Genomic DNA, 25,005 nt, shown 5'->3' on the forward strand with positions numbered 1-25,005 from the left:
CTCAGTGCCTGTATAGGCCTATACTTAACTATTTTATCATTACATTCAGCTGTTTGTTATATCTGTATCACTCTCCATGGGCCAAGGCATACTTGGGGTCAATGTCATCACTCTGTGCCAGTTTGTGTATGTCAGTCTGTCTGTATATGTATGTCCATGTTTCATACAATTGTTGACTTGTTTTGATAACTATATGGGAGCGAACAGTGATGTTGTCACTATTTTTCATACTTTGATATGCCATGTCAATCAATCCATGGTCAATCACGATGCCAATATTCAAGTTGATCAACATCACATTTTGTGGAGGGGCCATGTTTGTGTGCATCGCGGAAGAGAAAGTCAACGATTGAAAACTTTGATTTTCTGCGTAAGAGTAGGACTTTGTCTGTTGGTGTTGAGAGGTTTAGATCAAATCTAAATAAACAAAAAATTACTTTGTCTCACTTTTCGTACTTTTGAAATACTACGTCAATCACAGTGTCAAATTTCAGGTCGCGTTGTGTGTACTGTGTTACAATTGACCGCTGGTGTTTTGTACACACATGGTGTAGTACAGGCTGGCGTTCGGTGTCGTTACTTTGAGGTTTTATCAAACATGAACACTGAAATTTAGCTCTCTTTTTCAATTATATTCAACATCGCCAAAAATTCCTTAATCGCCTCGCGGATTTGTTTTAATGTGAAATTAGTACAGTGAATTAAAATCACTGAAAATTGTGTTCCTATAATTCATTGAATTGAATAAACTCTTTGATTTTACTGTATCTTCAATCAAGTTTATTTAAATCAGTAAAAAACTTTGTACAGCCAGGCTGGTCATGATTCTAGCGGATCGTTTTCTGGGTTGTAAAAACCCGTATTCTATGATGTATTTTAAAATGTTTGTTCAAGTTATGAGCTAAACATAATTCTACACAATTTTGCTATTATCCTTGTCAACTGAATGTAGTTGACAGGCCCGAGTGATATCAAATTAATTTTTCTGACATTTTAAAAAACTTTATCCCTTGAAAACATGTTGTAATTGACAATGATAATGATTTATCTGTATGCTGAAGTGGTCTTTAACCCTTTTCCTGCCAAGTCGGTGAAAATCCGCTCGGAATTTGGTGTAGCCAGAATCTGAGCAGCCACGGCCCTCTCTGTGGCCTCTCTGCTAGGCGACTGTTGCCGTATGTTGTGGGTTCGAACCGGATTGAAAACTAGCCGTATCCTGCCAAGGCGGTGGAAATCGCGCTACTTTTCGGTACCCCCTTTCCTGCCTAGTCAACGGCACTACGTGTAGCCAACCCTTGCTCACGCTAGGGGTCGTTCGATGACAGGTTTTGGGCGAGGAACAGCGTTTGCTCTCGAAATGGGTTAACAGGGAGTCGATGGACAGGAAAAGGTGCAGAAACCTGTCCGCCAGTCCCCCACACCCGAGGGGGGCTGATTTTTTTTACCCCTCTTTAGCAGACTTGGCAGGATAGCATGGTGATGTTTTCTGGCGGAGTTGGACTTACTTGGCTGCCTGGCACTATAGAGATTGCTGCTGAACTTGACCAACTAGTTGCAGAAGTGCGACAGAATAATTAATATAAGTATTATATAGAAATAATAACGCGAATAATAATAGGTTCAATTTCCGTGAAAATTTCACCATAAGGGTATTTTGGATCGAAAAGACCAAATACGATATCAATTTCACTGCCCCATGTTTCTATGGTAACCATTTTAGGGTTGAAAATTTCAGTTTTTCTAATATCTATGAAAAGTTACTTTGATTGATATGAAAATTATCTAGTGGGGGGAGTTTGGGTCAGAGAACACAAAAACCAAACTTATTTTAATGTTTTGAGTTGCCATGGTAACTATTCTGGGATTGAAAATGTTACTTTTTCCCTAATTCCTATTAAAGAACTATTAATTGATGTAAAAATTGATAATAAGGGGTTTTCTGGTTAACACACACAAAAAAAATCACACTCACTTTAATGTGAGATGTTTCCATGGCAACAATTCAGAAGTGACAACACCTTTTTTTCAGAAGTCCCACAGCTTCAATGAATTGTTTTTTAGATTTCTATATAATACTAATAGCCCCTAAACTTGTAATAATAATAATAATATAATAATAATAATAATAAAAAACGGAACGATTCCAAGAGGGTTTCCCACCTATGGTGTCGAAACCCTAATAATAATACACAGTCTTCTAATACATTATTTAAACCAGGTGGGTTGATTTATTCAAAACCTAATGTTTCATTTTTTTGGGAGCTAAATCAGCGACACTGATCGGTGTCATAGTAAACTAAGCAAAAGTCAATGGATTGGCTTGCAGCGGGTTCTTTGACCCGAGCGCAATTGATACGCTACAGCACCTGTGTAATCACAGCTACATCTTATGAAAATGTGAGAGTTGACAGCGAGTCGTTGCTGGCCACATCGTACCATTTTGTCTGTATTCACCTTGTTTAGGTCTACTCAGCGTGACCTCAGTTTATAAAGACATTTCAATCATTGCAAAAGTCATGAACTTGTTGAAAATGTACTGTTATCTTAACATGTAATTGACTCAAAAAAAGTAAAATTGCTGTGCTATTGCCAAGTCATATCTCACACATTTATGTATTCAGGTCTTTAATGATTTACAATTATTTTGGTGATTTTTGAAGTGACTCACTCATTTGCTCAGTATTATTTGGTAACAAACAAGCAAAGCTTATGAATGTTGGTTCATGGTTCTTACTCTGATCGGCACTAAAGTTTCTCAAAAAGACCTAAGTTGGTTTAAGTGTTAACAGGGTTCCTGTCTAGGGAACAGAATTAATTGGTTGCATTCACAGAAAGTCTTGTTTTGTACATTGTCAAGTGATTTGCAACATTATGAACTCAAAAATGAAGTTGAGAAGTGTCTGAGATTTCTTTGCTGTTCTTCTAAGTAGAATCATAAACTAATGCATTTTACTGCTCTCAACCAGCTTGTAGATCGGAAGATATCTTCAGAGGAGGATTTCGTGATAAAGGTGGGAAAGGTATGGTACAATTTGCTATGGTAAGGTAATAAAGAGATCAAGGCAAGGTAAGTTACACACAAGGTAAGTGGAATGTTTAAGACGTTCCCAAGAAACTTTCAGCACTTGTGCATCCTATGTCAACTGAAAGGCTCATCCAAGGAATATGCAAAATTGGGTTAATTTACGGGGACCAGTTTTGTTATAAACTTGAATATTTTGATGGTCTGCAAATGCATTTTGACTCCAATCATTACATTTGTTTCGAATACTTAAAGTTCTGTTCCAAGGATGTTTCAGTTGGCATATTATGTAGGGCAACTTCAGTCCCATAAGCGTTGAAAATTTCTTGGTCTGTGGCAAGTTTAGGTGTCTGCAAGATAGAATCAGGAACCACAATGTTTCGATCTCATTTGCGATTGGATCTCATTTGCAATCGGTAGTCAAACACAGTGCTGGGGGGGGGGTTGTTTCTTGCACATACGAGAGTACTTGTAACAAGACATACAGGGACTGTTCTGTTTTAATCACCAGGCTCTGGATAGCTGATCACCTTTCGAGGAATATCTTGTCAGTCATAAACTCATTTCATATCCCATTATGGTTTCATGTATTCCACAAGTGTAATCAGTCGGGATAATGGTTATATTGAGATGGGGACAAAGTGACAGGAAAGGTAACGCACTAATTGGACATTGACCTCAAGTACAGGTCACTTTGTAGCTTTGACCTTGCAATGTCAGAGCAAATGTGGATGGTTATCTTTACTCCCATCTTCCATCCCACTGCTGGGCATTTTTTGTACAAATTTTAAGCCAGTATCGTGTGGTGGTCATTGTATGTTGTTCAAAATGAAATCTCTGACATACTTCTTTAAACTAGCCATTAACGCAAAGAAACGACACGGAGGCAAGTGTTTGGCCGAAATCCGGGTTATGTATGTACCGTCACGGCGGGGGCGTCAAGGCGTCATGGCGGCCTGGACGGCGGTACCAGACTCCTGGCACCGTGCGTCAGGCAACGTGCTACCGGGCGCCCACTACAGGCCCATGACAGTACCCCCCTGGAACTTTATTGTGAAAAGCCATCAAATTAGTGGAATACAATATTCTTTTATTGTGAGCTGCTACCCTGCAGCGAGGCACTTTTTTTTTTTTTTTTTTTTTTTTTTTTTGCGGAGGGTGGGTGGGAATTTTGCGATGTGAACTGAGCGTGGCAGAGATTGAAATGGACGAAAATAGCTTTGAACACACTGATGTGCGCATGGATAATGATGTGGAAAGGGTGATGTAATTTGTTGAGATAACGGTAATCGAGGCGGTTGGTAGATTAGGTTACGTCTCAAATGCATCTAGAAGTGTAAGGTACGTGACGCATGGTGACCCATACATGTCAAGGTCTAAACCCTTCCCCCCGTGTCGCTCCAGACGTTAACAATGATTATAGCAAGCCATAATCACCCATTAACGCAAAGAAACGACACGGAGGCAAGTGTTTGGCCGAAATCCGGGGTTATGTATGTACCGTCACGGCGGGGGCGTCAAGGCGTCATGGCGGCCTGGACGGCGGTACCAGACTCCTGGCACCGTGCGTCAGGCAACGTGCTACCGGGCGCCCACTACAGGCCCATGACAGTACCCCCCAAATTACGGCCAAGTTGCGGACATGCATGGCCGCAGCGCGGCCGCAATGCAGTCCCCCACACCCCCATGGTGACCATGCGCCACTGGGAAACGCCTCCTTATACATGTTCATTGTTCCTACATTTCGTGTCTCTACAGTTTGTATAGTGATATTACAACGTTGGCATTGTCCACCGCGAACCGAGTCCTATATCGAATTGCTGGCGTGTCGCGAGTGCCTTCGGCACTACGTCAAGGGTCTCCCGCGGCGTCTTGATGTAGATCTGGTACGCGTCACTCCGCCATCTGCCAAGTGTCTTTATGAGCCAGTCAGGCAAGCCGGCTTCGGCAGCAGTTGTGGCTGCACCACTGCGGAAACTATGTGTCGCGTACATTTTAGCATCGGAAATCCCTGCCTGGGTAAGCAGTTCCCGCAGGCATAGGTTCAGTCTTTGTCGCGTAAGCCATGTGCCGTCCGCGAATTGGAACGCCGGTTCTTCAGGGCACATGTATCCGCGGTTCCCGGTATATTTCCAATAGGAGCGGACCGCACACACAGAGGTCCCGGTCGGAGCAATACGGATGGTGTGCCCACGCGCGTACGGGTCGGTCTTCGATGACTTTATCCTGATTTCGATCACGTCCGTTAACACAATGTCCCGGGCGAGTAGTGTGGCGTTTACGTCGAATTCCGTAGGTGATCGAGCGGTGAACTCGCTTACCCTCAGAAAGCCGTAGAATGCCAGCGTGAAGCTTGCCCATACCATGAGCTTGTCGTTGCTGCACATGTCGGCACGCTGACGCAGGCATTCCTTGAGGCGACGGAGCAGGTCAATGGTGATTGGTAGTCGTGGCCGGCGCACTTCTCCAATGCTTCTCCTGATCCCTTGCAGTGTTCGTTGCAGGAGAGCGTGCGTTGTTACGTCGTCGGCATACCCGCGCTCAACGTGGTGATGCATCACCCCGGCTAGGTACACCTTAATGGTTCGATATGCTAGTCCTCGATTTGCCAGGTTCGTAACGAAGAGTATGGCTGTCCTGATCGTGACAGGTAAGGTTGCTAGTCCGTGTGACGAGCAGAAATCCAAGTAACACTTTTGTCCTACCTGGTATGTGCGTCGCGTGTTCCCGGCCACACTGTTATGGATGTAGGCAGTTGCTAGTTCCGTCAGTTGTTGTGTAGCAAGCGGGATGGACATAGTCGCGTTGGTACAGGTGTGTGCCGGCATCCGCTTCGGGCACCAATGCTCGGAACCTCTCCATCTGTAAACGAGAAAGTGCATCAGCAATTGAGTTATCAATTCCACTGACGTGGGCGATCATGACATGGAAATTTCCTTTGCTGCCTCATAAAAGATGCTCCTTACTAGTTGCATGATGTCAGGGCATCTCGTAGTGCCTTTTTTCCAGATGTGCACGACGGTTTGATTGTCACAATGAAACCCCTTACCAAAAAAACATACTGGAAAGTAGATGTAATGTATACTCAGACCCTGTGAAAAGTATCATTTTGGAAAAATTGGTAGTAAATGCATATACTTGAATCCTACTGCACATGCCTCAGGTAAGAAAAAATTTGAACGAAGCTGCCCCAAGAATAGTTTGTAGTGTCCGAGTACGCTCAGTCCCTACAATTGTGCTGCAAATCTTCATGAGAGTGTAAGGTTAGAATTGTCAACAGTTCCAAGGCTATGCGAAACCTACATAACTTTGCAATAGCCCATGGTCTGTGCCAGAGTTCATCATTACAGAGTCTAAACTTAACTGTGCACTCTAAGCAGATAACTGCAGTCTGAGTCAGAAATTGCGAAGAAAATTTACAGCAGAGTCTAAGTCAGATATATGGATAGTATGGGTACGCTTCAAGTGTACACTCCGACTGGATGGCTAACTGACTTCTGAAATCAGGGAGTGAAATTGCCACAGATTGAGACAGCAACATCTATTTCACACATTGCTTGTGCCAACTTGTGGTATTCACATGTTCTTTAATGCTCAACCATTTCATCCAGGAGACTACATATAGAGCTGACACAACTTGCCTTCGCATAACTATGAAATAGCATGATGACAAAGTGTTCTAAGTTTGTGTTCTTCTTACACAAGAACTGCACTTCAAAAACTATATCATTGTTTGCAATCATGCATGATTTTTTTACAGTGTTTCATCTAGAGAGGGGGACAGGGGGATTCCCCTCAGCTGACATGTTGGCACCCCCAGTAATTTGTCAAGGGGGGACCTGCCCCCATGAAATGGCGCCAGTCACACCTTAGAGATACAGGTAAAACACATGCATGAACTGGTGAAATCCCCCCTAAATTTTCTGGTAAAGGGGGAACCCCCCCCCCTGTTGATGCCATCCTAGATGAAACACTGATATTAAATAAAACTGCATCTACAAAATATTTAATATACAGTAAATTCATCTTTATTTAATTTTAAATCAGGCACATTGCATGGTCCAAATCAGTCTTTTTCAAATGTATTAGGAACGTGACAAACAAAGTTACAATCTTTGTTGAGTGTAGCAACAGAAACCATTACCTCATAAAATTTGGCTTACAGGGATGGCCACAACTGCTTGTTTTTCTTTATGTAAAAGTTAAATATGTGGAATGGAACAGTGAAAAGACTGTCAGTCACAATTTTTTCTTTCATCTCTTCAAATTGATTTATGACAGCAAGATGTTCTACCCTTTTGCAACACACACATCTGAACAGAAAACTGGATTGGGACAATAAAGTATGCACTTTACCTTCATACTTGTTGTACACAATGAAAAAATTTGTAAGTAACGTGGTCAAGCAGAAATAGCCTGTACTTAGGATATTACCCGTAAATTCAGTAGCATTCCGTACCTTTCTTAGGGAGATCATTCACAACAATGTAAACAGGCCAAACACTGAATTTTTATGAACAGAAAAGTGCTACACCATCAAAGTTGATTTGAAAAGAGACATGTAGCTCCTGGTTTTTCTTTTCATCATCAGTTTGGATGAAGAATCCATCTGCTTGAAGATGCTTCTTGTACAGCTTTTCGTCCAGAACATCTGGTATGATTCTGTAGTGTCTTAAATATTGCAGACCACTATGTTTGCCTTCTCCTCTACAATAAAGAATATAAAGCAATAAATTATCTGTATACTGCATGTTCTGCAAAGCTTCATATTATTATAAATGCCCCCCCAATAGTATCCTATGTTCACTGTATGCAGTACATGTAGTTGTATATTTTAATATGCATGTACAATTGTGTAATTCAATAAGCTTTACAATAACACTATTAAACAAAATATGACTTCTCTTAAATTGTGTCCTTTGTTTAGTCTACTGCAAGGCAGATTTTCCTATTTCTACATTCTGTACATTGGCAAATAACACAATGTCTAAATTGAAAATCTTCATCATTGATTATGTAATTTTGAGCTACATACTGACAAAGCAACATGGTTTTAAAGAAGCCTGTATGTCATGTAAAAACCAACCTTTGGAATTATGTCGATCAATACTCTGTGCAGTAGATGGTTGATTTTTGCAATTGGCTCTATCAAATTCAGTCCATTCACGCATTTAGAAACAAACTATGCTGTCCGAACATAAATAATTTAGGGCAAATAACACACGCATCTACAGTTCAATACCTTTTTAATTTTTGCTGAGAAAACACAGTGTATGGAAAGTAGATGGGAAAGTATTAAAAGTGAGGGGTGACTGAGCAATTGATTTAAAGAATTTAGGATGTGAATAGTTATTTTTAATCACGCAAAAGAATATGCAACATATCAAAATATTGGACTACTTACGTGAGAATCAATGGCGTTGAAAGCTGCTCCACTATCGGTAGTCACCATGCACCAGTACTTCCGCGTTCCGGTTCTGCATTTGCCTCTCCGACCACTTCACTCTCGCAATCATCTAGTTCAGAGTTGTTGTCAATGTCAGTTTGCTGTTATACCATCATAAACTCGTAATAACTGGTTATCATTTCGTTATGTGGAATTTCGGTATGCACATCGCTGCAAATGCCGTTTCGAGGTGACGACGAAGGCGTATCACTGCACTGTGCCACGCGTACAACGCGTACGATCACCAGCTGTTTCTGAACCATATTGAAGCTTCGATATGAAGAGACACGTTGTCACACCGATGGCTGCTTCTGAGCTTGCGAAACACTATGTCATCGTTGCTGTTCCATCGCCATCTTGTCATTCGTTGTAATCCTTTATGTGGGCTTTTCAAATGGCAAAGGTAAAACAGTGATCGTTTTTCTTGTAGTTGATCGACGATATCGTTTCTTGTTGTTTACTGCGTCTGCCATGTTGTATGATGAATGGTACCGTATGCAACACGCATTGCCGTTGGCTCTCACAAAGGTCAAGGGTCAGTGTCACTTCGTTCAACATCCAACTGTCATAATAGTTTTAGCTCGGCAACCAATTTGAGGGATAATTTTTGTTCATTTGTTAGTTTAAACTATAAAAACAGGTGATTCACTTAGTTTGAAATTATCTAAAGACCTTATCACTGCATTACGAATCTAACCAATGACACGCAATGTTTTAATTCTGGCGGTACTGCGCACCGCGCAAATTGTCCCGGCGGGTAGATTTGGAGACTGGATTTCAATCAACAGCAGCTGAGAGCAGTGTAACCGTATCGTCCGCAAAAACTCATTCTAGCGAACTATAAATCGTCAAACAATGGGAAAATCAAGAGGCAAGAAAGTATCTACTCACTTGGTGACCATGGTAAGTATTCAATATGAAGTTTTATGGTTTCAGTCGTGCAATATTTCGAGTCATCGTTATTCATCGTATGCACTGGTAGGCATATGCATTTGACCTTGGTTCATGGATACACAAAACCGGCCAAAACCCGACAATCTTTGTAACTTAACTATGATCAGACCTAATTCCCATACATTTTTGAAAGACATTGAGGTATAATATCCGCACTGAAGCATGATTATAAGTTAGAAAATTTGTGTCATTGTCTCCACAATGTAAGGAAGGGTTACGTAATAACAGACCATTCAAATTCCAAGGTATCAGTGATTGTCCGTTAATTCCGAGCTAGCCCATATCACGTGCATCTTCAACCAATCATTTGTGACAATTCCGGTGGATTGCATGGCCACAGCATGACAGACCCAGAAAACATGTTATCAATGGACCATGCAGCTCCATCATCATATTTTCGTTAAATCAACTTATATTAATAAATGTGAAATTTATGAAAGAGTACACTGCAAATACTGTAATTGCTTTTAAAGACAGAACTTATTTTTCTATTTGGTAGCAAACATTTTACCTACCTGTGCCATTCTGAGCAGTACAGGTTTACTGATGAAGTTCTTCATAGTGAATGTGTTTTATATTTTTTAGAAACTGCATTTTTGTGAAAGTTGTCAAGTACTTTGATTACACAAATATTGTAATAAACAAGGTCACATACTAATTTTATTTTTATTGCATTCAATATTTCTTACAATGAAGATGCTGGCAGTTATACCTGGTTCAAGAGTATTTACTTATGAACAGCAGATGAACAATGCAAGGAATAAAGGAATACACTGAAAGAGTCTGGGACCAAGGCAGCACTCTTCCTGCTGCAATGCTTCTACAAAACAAAGGATCTGGTTGGAAAAAACTTGAAGGGAGCTAACTGTCGTGAAAGCATTGATCCTAATACTGTTTCTGCAATTATTGGTAAGTTTCATATATTCCTTTCTCTTTCCCTACAAGCACCTCACATAGTGCAATGAGTGTAACTTTATGTGAAATTAACATATTTTGTATTTTTGCTCACATGAAGTCCATGCTGACTATTGTTATCTAACTATTGATCAACAGATACTGATGGAAGCAGAAGTGACGATGGAGATGGCAGTATCCATGGCAATACATTTCCTGAGCATTCTGGTGTACAAATGGATACTGATATTGACTGATATAACTAACAGTGAGTGAAGCATTCCATGAATCTGTCAAACTTGTTTCAACGCAACAGAGACTTCATACTCAGAGAACATTTCATCATTACATTTTTCACAATGCAAGTACAGTGAAACCTATCCTTAGAACAAACCATCTCAAACTGTGCAATCATTTTTACTGGACTGCTGTTTTCACATTTCACTATTTTACAGAAAAGATATGTACATTTACCTTATAATGAAGTGTGACATCACTCAGGACAGTACATTAAGCAATTTTACTATTTGTCAACATGCTGAACAATGCAAGTTTGGATATTTTGTAAAACCTTTTCACTTCCGACAGTACTTTGATAATGTTGTCAAAATACAGTACTCATGCCGATAAAACAATCTTCTGAGAAACTGTATTTTACCTCTTTGTTTCAAACTGCTGAATTGAACACAAGAATTTTATTTCTTGCTCCAGCTTCAACAGTGTCATACTGATTTTTTCACACCATTTTGTACATTCAAGTTTTTTGGTGAAATTGTCATTTTATAATGATATTTTTAACTCTGCTGTTTGAAATATTAATGCTTATTTGAAGATTTTTTTTATTACACAAGTGCCGATAAGTGCTAAAATTAATGGCAAATATTTAAATGTATTGGTTTATAAGTTAGTCTGTCACTTACAATATCCTAAATTGCTCATCACAAATTTTCTAAAATTTAAGAGTTAGAATTTTTGGACACAAATATTTGAACGCACACAACAGTAATGGTAACGTCATCTTTCAAAATATGCATTGTTGTTGTTTATATCTTTCACACTGTTATTAAAGTATGATCACTGTTGTTAATTAAGCAATATGATTGTTTCAGTGTGTGCTTTGAATAAGAGACAGGAAAATGAGGTGAGTGTTGCTGTTGACAATCAACATCAAGAGACTAAGGTAACTTATCAATACTGCATGAATGAGTAACCCCTATCGATCACACCCCCCCCCCACCCCACCCCTACACCCCGCAGTCGATGTGATAATGGATGACTAGCATATACATTATGTGTACTTGTTTATGTTCGACGAATCAAGTACGCACTGTGTACACTTTTTTACCCCTCCACAACAAGTACACTCCATGCATACTTTTTTCACGGAGGTTCCCTAAGATTAAGTACGCTCTACGTATACAAAAGCGTTCCAATATTGGATAGCTTTAAGTAGCATCACATTGGATTCTGTGTACTATATAGGTACACTCTATGTGTAAAACATGTATCTTTTTTCTTTACTGATTCTGTACAAAGATAATACATAGTTTTGAGAAATATGTACACTTCATGGCTACATAAAGTAGGCAAAATGTAGGGTGAATTTTGGTAAGGGACAGCACTCGGCGGCCATGCCAACGATGCCCCCAAATTGAACAAGCGACTAGTATTGGGTACATCTCCTTCCATTCGATTGAGGCTTGGAGAGAGTCAGGCCATGCAACGGTGAACCAATGCCCAGCGTGGTAGCCACCGGAGCCTACAGTGCCCGAGGCGTCGGTGTAGAGGTCAAGGTCGCGAGAGGGGGTCCACTTTGTATCGAGGAATGAGGCCGTGCCGTTCCATGTCGGTAGGAAGTCGCACCACCATTTCGCGTCAAGGCGGAAAGCGTCAGATAGTGTGATCGTGTCGCGCAACTTGCGTACGGTTGTGCTTAAGTCAATCATGCGGCGGAGGAAGATGCGACCCGGCGGGGATGCACTTGCATGCAAAACTGAGGGTGCCGATGAGGGATAGCAACTCCCGTTTAGTGCATGAGTGTCGGTGGAGCCAAGTGGGAAGTGTTTGAAGCAGGTCCTGTAGCTTGTCGTCGGGTAAGCATAGTGTCATTGTAAGTGTGTCCAACGTGATGCCAAGGAACGTCATGGTGGGTGATGGGCCTTCGACTTTTTCTGGGGCGATGGGTATCGCGAGGTCGCGGCATGTGTTGAGCATGGTGTCGAGGAGGTACTGCTGGCTTGCGGGGAGTTGGGGGGGCCAGCGCCAAAGTAGTCGTCCAGGTAGTGCAGTAAGTCCTGAGTGTTTGCTCTGTTTTTTGACGATCCAGAGGAGTGCTTCGGCCAGGCGGTTGAATAAGAACGGTGCAGAGCGAAGGCCAAAGGGGAGCACGCGATCGAAGAAGAACATCCCTTGCCATTTAAAGCCAAGGAGGTGCCAGTCCGCCTTCCGTACCGGGCACAGTCGGAACGCGTGCTTAATGTCCACTTTTGTGATGAGTGCACCTTGGCCAAGTCTCTGTAATATCGCGACGGCATCGTCAACGCGGGAGTAGGTGAGGGTGTAGTCTTCTTGTTGATGTAGTGGTTGACACTATCGTTTCGTGGTTGGGATAGGTCCATTATTATGCGGGGGCCGCCTGATTTTTTAGGCCGAAGTCCAAGCGAGTTTACGACGAAGTTTGGCAGAGGTGGCACGGCGAACGGGCCAATTGTGTGGCCGAGGCGCAGTTCTTTTGTTATGGCGGTGGTGACGGCATCCGGATCGGTCATTGCGGACTGGGCATTGCGAGTGTAGCGTGGTGCGCGGTTCCCACCGAAGCCGATGTCGGCACCATGAGTGAGGTCGTGGATGAGGCTGGCTGTGAATTGTTTGTGCGGGTGGTCGTGCAGGGCAGCTGAGAGCTTAGTTAGGTTGATTGGCGTTGTCGGCTGTAGCGTGGCGATTGTCGCTGGTGGATGGTCGCTCCCTCGAAAGGGCTGGGGGGTCTCTGATTTGATGCGTTGGTGGTGTTGCTGAGCACCGTGTTCGGTTGAGTTACACACGGAGCACTTGTGTAGTCTGCCATAGTTGCAGGGTGTCTTGCATGTGCCTCGGTTGAAAGAACGACAAACCGGAGGTTGGTCAGACTGTTTCTTGTTCGCTGGGCTCTCCCAGTAGAACGGGTTGTGGTGCTGCTGCTGCGTCGGTTTGGGCAATCAGTCTTCAAATGACCATGTTGGCCACAACCGAAGCAGGTAGGACGCAGGAGGTGTGGCTGGTTTTGGAAGTACTGGAAGTTGAGGTCTTGGTTGGCTGGCTCCAGTTGGCCCTATCTGGGTAGCGGGAAGTGTTCAGGCGGAAGTGTTTGTCATAGGCTAGCCAGGCCTCCGGCTTGTAGGCAGCAGCTTTGGAGGCGAGGAAACGAAGGTAGTTGGCCATGGGGATCGCCAAATGTGGGTAGTAGAATGTACGATAGGAGGAGAAGACGAGGAAGCACTGTAACTAGGTGTCAAAGTCGTCGATGGCTTTCCGCTTCACCTCGGTTGTGAACGTGGCGACGCCACGGTTGTCTGGGTCAAAAGCTACTTGTGTCTTGGTAGCCTGGGATGAGTTGGGGGCTAGGGCATCAGGGTGCAAGTCACCAAATTCGATGAACTTACCGAGGTTAGCCAAGGCGTTGAGTGTTGACTGGTCGATGTACGGCAGGAGCAGGTCGGCTGGGGGTATTGCTGCTGAAGTATTGCCCGTTGGTCCGGCTCTAGGCGGAGGGCGCCATGGCGTTGCGTTGTGACCAGCTGGCTGGGCGAGTTGACTGTAGGGCGCGGCCATATTGCTCGTGTTGTTGTTATGAGGTGCGCCGCTAGCGGTGGAGTTATCCCGGATGTGCGCAGCGCCACCGCTGGTGGTCAAGGCTGGTGGGGTAGCTGTGATGGTGGGTTGGTATTCATTAACGTGATTAGGGATGATTACTTGGGTGGCCTTGGGTAGGTAGCGAGCTGGACGGAGCGGCGAGCGTCGCCGGCCCAGCGACGACGACTGAGGCAGGTGATAGTGCACCAACGGCTGTATCAGTTGGCTGGACTTGCAAGTTGGACGTCGGGATGGGCGCCGTTGCTGTGGCGTTGCTGGTATCTGGCTGCCGTAGTTCACGTCGGATTGAGTCAATGGCGCTTGCAATGCCGGTTTCTATCAGTTTGGCGATGTGGTCTGATACACTTGGGTCGGCTGCCGCTGCGGCTGTTGTCGGCATGTCGACGGCAGGGTTGGTTGGTGTGGTTTCCGTCGGTACTGGCTGGAGTAGGAATTTGTCGAGGTGCGCTGGGCGTCTCTTTGTCCTCGTCGATGTACGGGTGGCCGCCCGGGCGTAGGCGCGGCCCTTGGTTTTCTTCGATTTTGGCATGGCGAATTTTGCGATGTGAACTTGAGCGTGGCAGAGATTGAAATGGACGAAAATAGCTTTGAACACACTGATGTGCGCATGGATAATGACGTGGAAAGGGTGATGTAATTTGTTGAGATAACGGTAATCGAGGCGGTTGGTAGATTAGGTTACATCTCAAATGCATCTAGAAGTGTAAGGTAGGTGACGCATGGTGACCCATACATGTCAAGGTCTAAACCCTTCCCCCCGTGTCGCTCCAGACGTTAACAATGATTATAGCAAGCCATAATCACCCATAAACATGCAAACAATGTTGATGATTGATGTTACAAGAACCAAGGGTAATCTTACTATCCTGCCCACTGAAGGCCTTGAGTTTGATATGATAACCATTGGTTCATCAGAGTGTACATCTTGTACATACCAGATATTGTCATTGATTCCTCTATTCTGTTCTTTACTCAAGTAGAGGGACTTAACGTATGATTTGTTGTGTAGCTTTTCAGAGGGTCTCAAGATTCCAATCCACAGCCCCATAATTAATTGCTCTGTAAAATAACAAATTGAGAGAAACTAAGTGTCTACATCAATTTTTTTCTCCCAAGACTGAGAGTGATATTCAACCAGTGTCATTTTTAGCTCCTCAGTTTTATATACTGAGGAGCTATTAGAATTGAAAACCAGTATGGCGGCGTCAACTTTTACTTCCTTCTGTCAAGATTTGGCCAATAAACTTCCGTCTGTGTGTCCATGTGTCATGTGATAAACTGGTGCATGTTGGGGCTAATTAACTGGCTGTCAACTTCAATGTGTTTTTGGTACATAGGGATAACCATGGGAGCAAAGTTTTTTGACAAAATGTCACATGACCAGCCGCTTCCTATGCCTCATTAATTATGCACATACCTAATTCTGTTTTAGTTTATGAACTGTGACATATTAACAGATCTGCTGAAACCATGGATGTCTATTTTTGTACATCTATGGTTGAAAGATTCTCTGTTATGCATATTGCTAAAGTTGACCTTCAGTACCTAAAGTTTCAGACCATATTTACTTTTGTCATTCTTAATTTTCTGGTTTAAATATTTCTCGTTGTTTTCCTGGTTGTACTGTGCAGAAATTGTCATAACATCAACGTATAATTTTCCTGCACTGAACAGATAGAAATAACACTTATTGTTAATCTTTGGTATGTACCAATTCTGATCAAATTTGAGCGACACCGTATAATTGCGGTATTTTTTATGATGGGAGACCTTATGGTGCCATATCCTGTACCTTATTAATTATGCACATATCTAATTTTGGGCAAGCCAATAGAGCTGGAGGTCTGATTTTTGATATATAGGGGATAACTATGGGTACAATTTTTTTGACAAAATATCACATGACCTCGATGACCCTTGACCTCAATTACACAAATACTACTGTAGCCTTTCATCTTTTTTGCATATTTATTTCTCTATCGCCCCTGTGCATCGAGATGTCTGGAAACCTGGTCTTCGCTACTTTGCAGCTATATTTCATTCTGCTTTTAAAATACCAGCAAGTCAAGGTTTTCGTTATAAACCATTACACACTGACAAATTAAACACTCTACAAACAAAATATATAAATTTATCAGTTGTCATCATTGATAAACTTAGCATGGTTTGTAACTGTTTATTCAATTTTATTAATCTCCGTTTTCAAAAAATCAAAGGAAATAACGATATTTGGTGGTGTGTCAATAGTCTCTGTAGGTGATATGTTACAACTCAAACCTGTCATGGATGGATGGATTTTTGAAGATCTATACCAGGGATATGGCCCTTTATCAATGAACTTCTGAAAAGAGTACTGTACAGTGCATGAACTGACAGATGTTATGTGACAGAAAGATGATAAACATTTTGCAGAATTACTCAATTGTCTCAGAGTTGGCCAATATACACAAGAAGATATAAACCTACTTCAGCAAAAGGCTTACGAATTTTCTGGTCAAGCAGATCAATGTGAAAATGCAATTCATTTGTATACTACAAATGTAAATGTTGAAAAACACAATGAAGCAATTTTCACTAGAGTGCTGACAGAGAAATTACTGAGGCTCATCTGCATTCCAATGCAGTAAATGGCGTTACTCACTTTACTGGTCGCCTGATAATAAACTGCCACGTACTTCATCAGGACAGATTGGTGTTAATATATGCAATTTATATTAATGAGCCGAATCATGCCATATATACAATTAAATGTATCTAACACAAATCTTGTGTATCCCATATCCCAACCCCATGCCTCCAAATCCATTACTGCTTACGAACAACCAACTACTTTAACTGGCCTCACACTTGAGGAGCTTCAGTGTCCTTGACGCTATTTTAGTTCTTTTATATCTGTTTTAACTCGTATGTGTGCAGTGACTGAGCTAGGGCATTGAGGAGCATGCTCAAACTGGATGTGCACACAGTAATTAAACTTGACTATGCTGCCACAGCTTCTGAGAGAGAAACCTTGAATTCCATTGAAATACATCTTCACATGAGTTGCTACAATAGAGCCATTTAAAAAAAAAAAATTATAATAGTGTACATTTTGCAGTCCATATGTTAAAATTTGTAAATACTTGATGTGTATTTCAAAGTTCTTGTAAATAATTCAAAAGAATTTAGCAAAGAAAATGTGTACCTCCATAGGTAAAAATTACTTTTGTGTTAAATTGATAGACATTTAGTTGAAGGTATATATCTTAATGAATAGACTTTTGATGTCATTATTTCCACATGTCAGCCATAATATATAGGAAACTAAATGAGTGTATGTGTGTGTGTGTTAATGTGTGAATGTCTATAGATGAGTGTGTGTGTGTGTGTGCTTGTTTGTGTGTATTTTATTTTATTTAATGATAGTCCCCACGGACACCGTCCGGGGGGACTTATAGGTTTGGTCATGTCCGTGCGTCTGTGCGTGCGTCCGTGTGTGTGTGCGTGCGTCCGTGCGTCCGTCCGTTCACCCAGATATCTCAGAGACGCCTGGAGCGATTTCGTTCAAACTTGGTACAAGGATAGTAACCTACCTCATACAGATGCACGTCGATTTGTTTCACAATGCGATCAAATTTGGCCGTGTTAGAGGACTTTTTAGTTTTCACCTCCATTGACTCCCATGTATAAGGCAGTCTCCATAGACTCCAATGTATAAGGCAGTCCATAGACTTCCATGTATAAGGCAGTCCATAGACTCCCATGTATAAGGCAGTCTATAGACACCCATGTATAAGGCAGTCCATAGACTCCCATGTATAAGGCCAAGAAAAATAAAAATTTAGTTTCTCATCGTATTCATATTGCAAAAAGGATGTAGTGACACAGTTTTTAGTGCCCATAGATAAAGTCCAGGGGGCTTATAGATTGGGTCATGTCCGTCCGTGAGTCAATCCGTTCACACAGATGTCTCAGACACTTTGACAAAATGTCACGTGACCTTGGTGACCTTTGACCTTGAATATACATATTTGTTCGTAACTCGGTAACCACAAGTGCTAAACCTTTCGTATATGGTATGATAGGACACCCTATGACACCACATATTGTACCTCACATTAATTATTCACCTATCTAATTTTGAGCAAGCCAATAGACAAGGAGGTCTGATTTTTGGTATATATGGATAACTTAGCACTACAATTTTTTGACAAAGTGTCATGTGACCTTGGTGACCTTTGACCTCAAATATACATATTTGTCCATAACTCAGTAACCACAAGTGCTACACCCTTCATATTTGGTATGATGGGACACCTTATGACGCCACATATTGTACCTCATTAATTATGCGCATATCTAATTTTGAGCGAGCCAATAGACCTAGAGGTCTGATTTTTGGTATATAGGGTTTACTTAGCAATACAATTTTTTTGACAAAGTGTCACGTTACCTTGGTGACCTTTGACCTCAAATATACATATTTGTCCATAACCCAGTAACCACAAATGCTACATCCTTCATAGTTGGTATGATGGGACACCTTATGACGCCACATATTGTACCTCATTAATTATGCGCATATCTAATTTTGAGCGAGCCAATAGACCTAGGGGTATGATTTTTGGTATTTAGGGATAGACTAAAGGATAGACATTGTTTGACAAAATGTCATGTGACCTCGGTAACCTTTTACCTAAAATACACGATTATGTCAATAAATAAGTAATCACAAGTGCTATGTCCTTTATATTTAGTAGGATGGGAGACCTTACGACAACACATGCTTTACCTCATTAATTATGTACATATATAATTATGGGCAAGCCAATAGAGCTTGAGGTCTGAATTTTGGCATATATGGATTAATTAGCAATACAATTTTTTTTCAAAATGTCACATGACCTTGATGACCTTTGACCTTGATTATGCATATATATGCATAACTCAGTAACCACAAGTTCTTTACGCTTCAATTTTGATAGGATAATAGACCTTAAGATGTAACATCTTGTACCTCATTTATTATGCGCATATGTATTTCTTGGCTGGCCAATACAGCTAGAGGTCTGATCTTTTTTCCCGATTTAGAACCATAACTTAGACATGCAGTGTTCTCACCAGAAAAAAAAATTTGTGGGACATTTTGTCCCGCTGACCAAAAAAAAGCGGGACAACGGATGATTTTTGTGAGACAATATATAAATATGTTAAAAAAGTCAAACTGCAAATACGAACCTTATTCTATGCATGGAAAAAATAAAGGACTCAACAACTCATTCAACTTAACAACTTTTTTGTAAACATTCGGTGAAAATATCAACTGATATTGAATATCAGTGCCTTTTAATGAAAAGTCTATGGGACTTTCGTTCTTTCCCGTGTGAAAGTCCATTTCGGGGCCCTCTACAATAACAGTAGTTGCTGGAGTGTCCAGTCGTTCAGCTCCCAGTTGATTCCTGTCATGAGTTACTTTTTTTTCGCACACTAAACCCCTTTCACAACCAGCAGAAGGAATAGGCCAAGTCAGCATTTATTTAGATCAGGAAACATATCCCTATGATGTTTGTAAACAATCATCAACTTTTGACGTGAAATTTTGGTCGCCAGCCAAGGCTACAAATTTTGTCAATTGATTGAAGCATGGAAAAAAGACGCCCATGTTCTCACGTATAAGTTCGCCTGGAATAATATACTTATCACATGCGCAAGCCAAGAGTTGATAATTGTTTGCATAATAAGAGAACTTTCCTCCAACTATTCCACATTTAAACCTCGGAACTACTTTTGGAATAATATCATCAATCGGCAGTGGGCCAGTTGTCGATCATTTCCAGTCGTAGGTACTAGGTCGCGTGGGCGAGGAACTGAGCAAATGCCTGATAACATCACACAACACGTATCTCCCGCGTAGTTTATACATGATTCCAAACATAGCAAAGACCTAAAAATTATCTCAGACAAAGTTGCGTTATTTTTCGAGAACAAAAATTCACTGAATCTCAACGGCACGAACACTATAACGTCGTTCCCGTCAAGACCCTGGTTGCCATGCGGAACTCACAGTATAATGCCACCAGCTTCGAGTTCGTTGTTTTCGAAAAATGTTCATGTAATTCCTTAGGGATATACAAGCTTTACATTCTTGTGTTTTCGTAGTTCGGATTATCGTTGTCGTAGCCTATGAAAATATTTATCGTGCCCATGACGCCTCCAGCTTCCGCGAATTCCGTGGACATGTACCGGTATGCATGCAAGGCGAACACCACGTCCAGTGCGTCAGACTACCACAGTCTCGTGTGGTTCAATACACGACGGCCGCTGTGTGGTATACGTAATGATAATGCATCCACACATCGGCCATCATGTATCGAATCACAAGTGACTGTGGCTTAAGTACGCCCTCTGACGGGTATTGCCTCCAGATTGCCTCGGTTTCAACCAGGAAGTGTAATTACTCGCGTCAATCATTTACGTTGTTGTGTAGGTCATTTCCCCCACACTCATCATGACCTGAGTTCAATTAGTCTAGAACATTCCCAAGGTCACTGCCCTTGATGACCTCACAACCTTGAATTCAATTAGTCATGTTTGGAATGTTCTGGAAAGTTGATTAGTTGTGTAAGGGAGATAATTTTAGAACAGTAATTAGCATGTCAATAAAGTTCTAGATTGTTCTTATATGCCTTTATAAAAGGGACGCGCTCAGCTTTCAGTCAGACTTTTGGGGATCGTGTCTCTTGTGTGTTACTAAACTCCAGCAGTAGTCATTCTCAAGACTTTTCAAGACCTTCACTGCCAACGCTGGATTTATACTGTGGACTTTGTGCAGCTTCAAGCCTGCAAGGACTGTTCATTCATCCAACTGACTGTTACAACTCTGAGACTGGAGCTTTGCCGTCCCAGCTGAGATAAGTAGTCTGTACACTTTTAAAGCTTGTACTCTATCCCTGACTTAGCAATTAGTTTTATTTTCGTAATAAATTTTGTTTAAACGTTAACTGCTGATTCACCCTTTTGTTCGTTTTCCTGCACGTAACAACGTCCATGGTGAGAAGTATTGGCTGTATGATACGGCCGGCCGCGCCGTACGGCTGGCATCACGAAAGTTTATAATTTCAAAGGCGCGCCACTATTGGCGCGCACAGCCCCAAGAAATCCGCGACAAAACAGAAAAATACGCGAGAATGTCGCGGAATCGCGGCCTGGTGAGAACGCTGGACATGCCTCTTGTTTCAAATTGGGAACAATGACATAGTCCTATGTGCCCATTCATCTGAACATATACACTCCAGTGATACTTGTTAATGACCACATTTTCCTGCCCCATCAAGACTAATATCCCTATTACAAGTGGGGACTATGTCATTGTCAATGATTTATTTAATGATAGATTTTGCCTATTAGGATACATTTATCTCATGTTCACAGTTGTTTTGCTAAGGATGGGAATATTGGTAAAGGATTTGGGAATCCAGTAACATTGCTGCTCTCCCCTTATCTGCTTGTATCGATACACCGAGAGGATCGCAGCATCGTTAAAATGACTGGGGAATGCCAGTAACAAGCCTGCTTACCGCCCTTAGCAAAAACACTCATTCTTTATTTGCTCTTGGCACTGCACTTCTTAACCCTTTGAACCAGGCTCAGACAGAAATGTCCGATGACGTCATCGAGTACCAGGGGGTCAGGGTGTAAAGGGTTAAGGCATCTGGTGTAATTAACCATTTCCCGCCATTTAATCGCCATTTCAACATGGTGTTAAAAAAAAACGCCCCAAATACTGTGTAAAACTCTACACAAAATTTTCATTCCTATGTGTTTTCGATATCAATAGCCAACATGGTGTTAAAAAAAACCGCCCCAAATACTGTGTAAAACTCCACACGCAATTTTCATTCGTATGTTGTTTTCGATAGCCTACATGGTGTTGTCGACAAGTCACAATTACAGTGCATCAGGCTACTTCATAGTCTGAACTTGGTCAGTAGCCCTGAGTTTATTTGTGAATAATAAGATTGCCTCAAAGGTCATATCCATCGCAATGAACAATTGCATTTAGTGAATATTTATTTGTATGAATGTGTGTGTGTGTGTGTGTGTGTGTGTAATTTTACTTTATTTAATGATAGATACTGCTTATTGGTATACATTTATTCCATGTACACAGTTGTTTTGCTAGGGCTGGGGAATATTGGTAAATGATTTGGGAACCCAGTAACATTGCTGCTCTCCCCTTATCTGCTTGTATCGATACACCGAAAGGATCACAGCATCATTAAAATGACTGGGGAATGCCAGTAACAAGCCTGCTTACCGCCCTTAGCAAAAACACTGATTCTTTGCTATTGGCACTGCACTTCTTAAGGGATCTGGTTTAATTAACCATTTCCTGCCATTTAACTGCCATTTCAACGTGGTGTTAAAAGAAAAGAAACAACAAAAAAAACAACAACAAAAGAATGCCCCAAATACTATTAGGTTATTACAGAAATACCGCAAAGGATGCACGAGGACATTGGCGCAGCGTATCGCCCGACGCAAAGCGGAGGGCGATGCACGACGCCAATGTCCGAGTGCATCCTTTGCGGTATTTTCGTAATAGCCTTTTTATTTATACATCTTACATTCCTGATCGGGGCATCAAAGAATCGGAGTAGTGACCGTTTTCGTGCAATGTCAACAATTTTTCTTCCAATTTTATCGCGTCAGTGTGGAACGCTACCTCGGACGCGCTTCTGCAAGTTTTGGAGTGTGTGCACTACACACATACGTACGTACAGAGCGCGCGCGAGACTTGTTCTGGCACTCGTCCAAGGGGTCTCTTGAAACCGTTCTACAGTGAACGCGCAGATACAGCCGCAGGGAATGGGGCGCCTTGAAACCGTATGTGTTACGGATTGGGCGCGCGTTCCGTACGGCTTTTTTAGCGCACGCTAAATTCTATTGTTCTCGTTGGTAGATGTATAATAATGTGTAAAACTCTACACACAATTTTCATTCGGATGTTGTTTTCAATATGAATAGCCAACATGGTGTTAAAAAAAAAACAAAACAAAACAAAAACAAAAACCTCGCCAAATACTGCATAAAACTCCACGAGTAGTTTTCATACTTATGTTACTTATGTTGTTTTCAATAGCCTTTAAGGTGTTGTCAACAAGTCACAATTATAGTGCATCAGGTTACTCCGTAGTCTGAACTTGGTCAGTAGCCCTGAGTTTATTTGTGAATAATAAGATTACCTCAAAGGTCATATCCATCGCAATGAACAATTGCATTTAGTGAATATTTATTTGTATTAATGTGTGTGTGTGTGTGTGTTTGTATGTGTTTGTGTGTAATTTTACTTTATTTAATGATAGATATTGCTTATTGGTATACATTTTCCCCATTTTCACAGTTGTTTTGCTAAGGCTAGGGAATATTGGTAAATGTTTTTGGAACCCAGTAACATTGCTGCTCTCCCCTTATTTGCTTGTATCGATACACCGAGAGGATCACAGCATCGTTAAAATGACTGGGGAATGCCAGTAACAGGCCTGCTTACCGCCCTTAGCAAAAACACTGATTCTTTGCTCTTGGCACTGCACTTCTTAAGGGATCTGGTTTAATTAACCATTTCCTGCCATTTAACCGCCATTTCCACATGGTGTTAAAGAAAACAAAAGAAAAACGCCCCAAATACGAATTGCTGGACCCAATGTGACTGCAATGCTTAGATGTGGGGGGCATGTCCTGATTTAAATCCATATATTGTGGACTCCTACTGCGGGAAGATCATGCCCATGATGCTTATATGGACATGTACAGTTTGACACATCCAAACCGTCTGTACCACAGTCACTTGTTGTTCAACACACAATGGCTGCTGTGTGGCATACGTAATGCATACCATGTACCACACAGCAATCACCATCATGTATGGAACCACAAGTGACTGTGGTCAGTATGCCCTCTGACGGTCTTGATTGCCTTGGTTTCAAACCAGGAAGCGTTACTTGCTTCAAGCAATCAGCAAAACTGGTAGATTTGGCTGGTGAAACTGAATTTATTTGCGAATGTGACAAATCATTTTAATAGAATTTCTACATCCAAGTTTTTATTGCATTTTATGTGTGGTGAGCATCAGTGTAAACATATAGTATGATACTAATTATGTAAACCCTAGAAGTTACTCAACATGGGAAGCTTTCAAAGGCATAGAATACTTCCCAGTTAAAAGGTACATGTACAGTGTCGGGCAAACATTAGAAAGGCTAATAAAGTTGACTTGATAGGGTTTTGGGATATGACCACATAGCATTTTCCCTTAGGCCCTGAAGGATATCTGTGTTATTTTGCAACATGGGGTTTTCACGAGACCTTTTGCGGAATTGTGAATGGTAACTCAGGGAACCCTGAATTACCAGGGAAAACTCAGTGGCTATGTTAAAAACTGCATGCCAAGATTGGCTTTGATCACATTCTGTAAAGCTTGTTTACACTTGTAAAATATATATCACTATGTAAAGATCGAAGAAGGAGGGTGAAAGAAAAAAAAAAACGCTCCCCAAAATACTGTGTAAAACTCTACAAGGAATTTTCATTCTTATGTTGTTTTCAATAGCCAACATGGTGTTTAAAAAAAACTCCCCAAACACTACATGTAAAATTCTACACTCAATTTTCATTCTTATGTTGTTTTCAATAGCCAACATGATCTTAAAAAAAAAAAAAAAAACGCTCCCCAAATACTGTGTAAAACTCTACAAGCAGCGTGCGAAATTAACGTCGGTTCGACGGCCCGAGACCGACAGAATTCTGTTCGGGCCGAAAGTTTTCAGCAACATGTCGGTCCTTGTGACCGACTGGAATTTAT

At 41.5% G+C, this 25,005-nt stretch overlaps 1 protein-coding gene and 2 long non-coding RNA genes across 3 annotated transcripts; 1 reads left to right on the forward strand and 2 right to left on the reverse strand.

Annotated features, from left to right (window-relative positions):
* Positions 1 to 4,794: 4,794 nt before the first annotated feature.
* LOC139123714 (integrase/recombinase xerD homolog) lies at positions 4,795 to 5,820 on the reverse strand. The gene has a single exon (XM_070689873.1). The coding sequence runs from the start codon at positions 5,818 to 5,820 to the stop codon at positions 4,795 to 4,797; it is 1,026 nt and encodes a 341-aa protein (XP_070545974.1).
* A 1,207-nt stretch (positions 5,821 to 7,027) lies between these two features.
* LOC139151350 (uncharacterized) lies at positions 7,028 to 8,938 on the reverse strand. The gene is made up of 2 exons (XR_011556407.1): positions 8,427 to 8,938; positions 7,028 to 7,729 (listed from the first exon to the last, which is right to left on the reverse strand). It is a non-coding gene; the product is annotated as an uncharacterized lncRNA (long non-coding RNA).
* A 1,178-nt stretch (positions 8,939 to 10,116) lies between these two features.
* On the forward strand, positions 10,117 to 11,411 carry LOC139151356 (uncharacterized). The gene is made up of 2 exons (XR_011556412.1): positions 10,117 to 10,331; positions 10,476 to 11,411. It is a non-coding gene; the product is annotated as an uncharacterized lncRNA (long non-coding RNA).
* Positions 11,412 to 25,005: the final 13,594 nt, after the last annotated feature.

The sequence above is a fragment of the Ptychodera flava genome, chromosome 2 (assembly GCF_041260155.1).
Source record: "Ptychodera flava strain L36383 chromosome 2, AS_Pfla_20210202, whole genome shotgun sequence".
NCBI classification, from domain to species: domain Eukaryota; kingdom Metazoa; phylum Hemichordata; class Enteropneusta; family Ptychoderidae; genus Ptychodera; species Ptychodera flava.

Bases quoted from the DNA above. Each gene is read 5' to 3' on its own strand.
- LOC139123714 (XM_070689873.1), bottom strand. From the start codon at position 5,820: ATGTCCATCCCGCTTGCTACACAACAACTGACGGAACTAGCAACTGCC.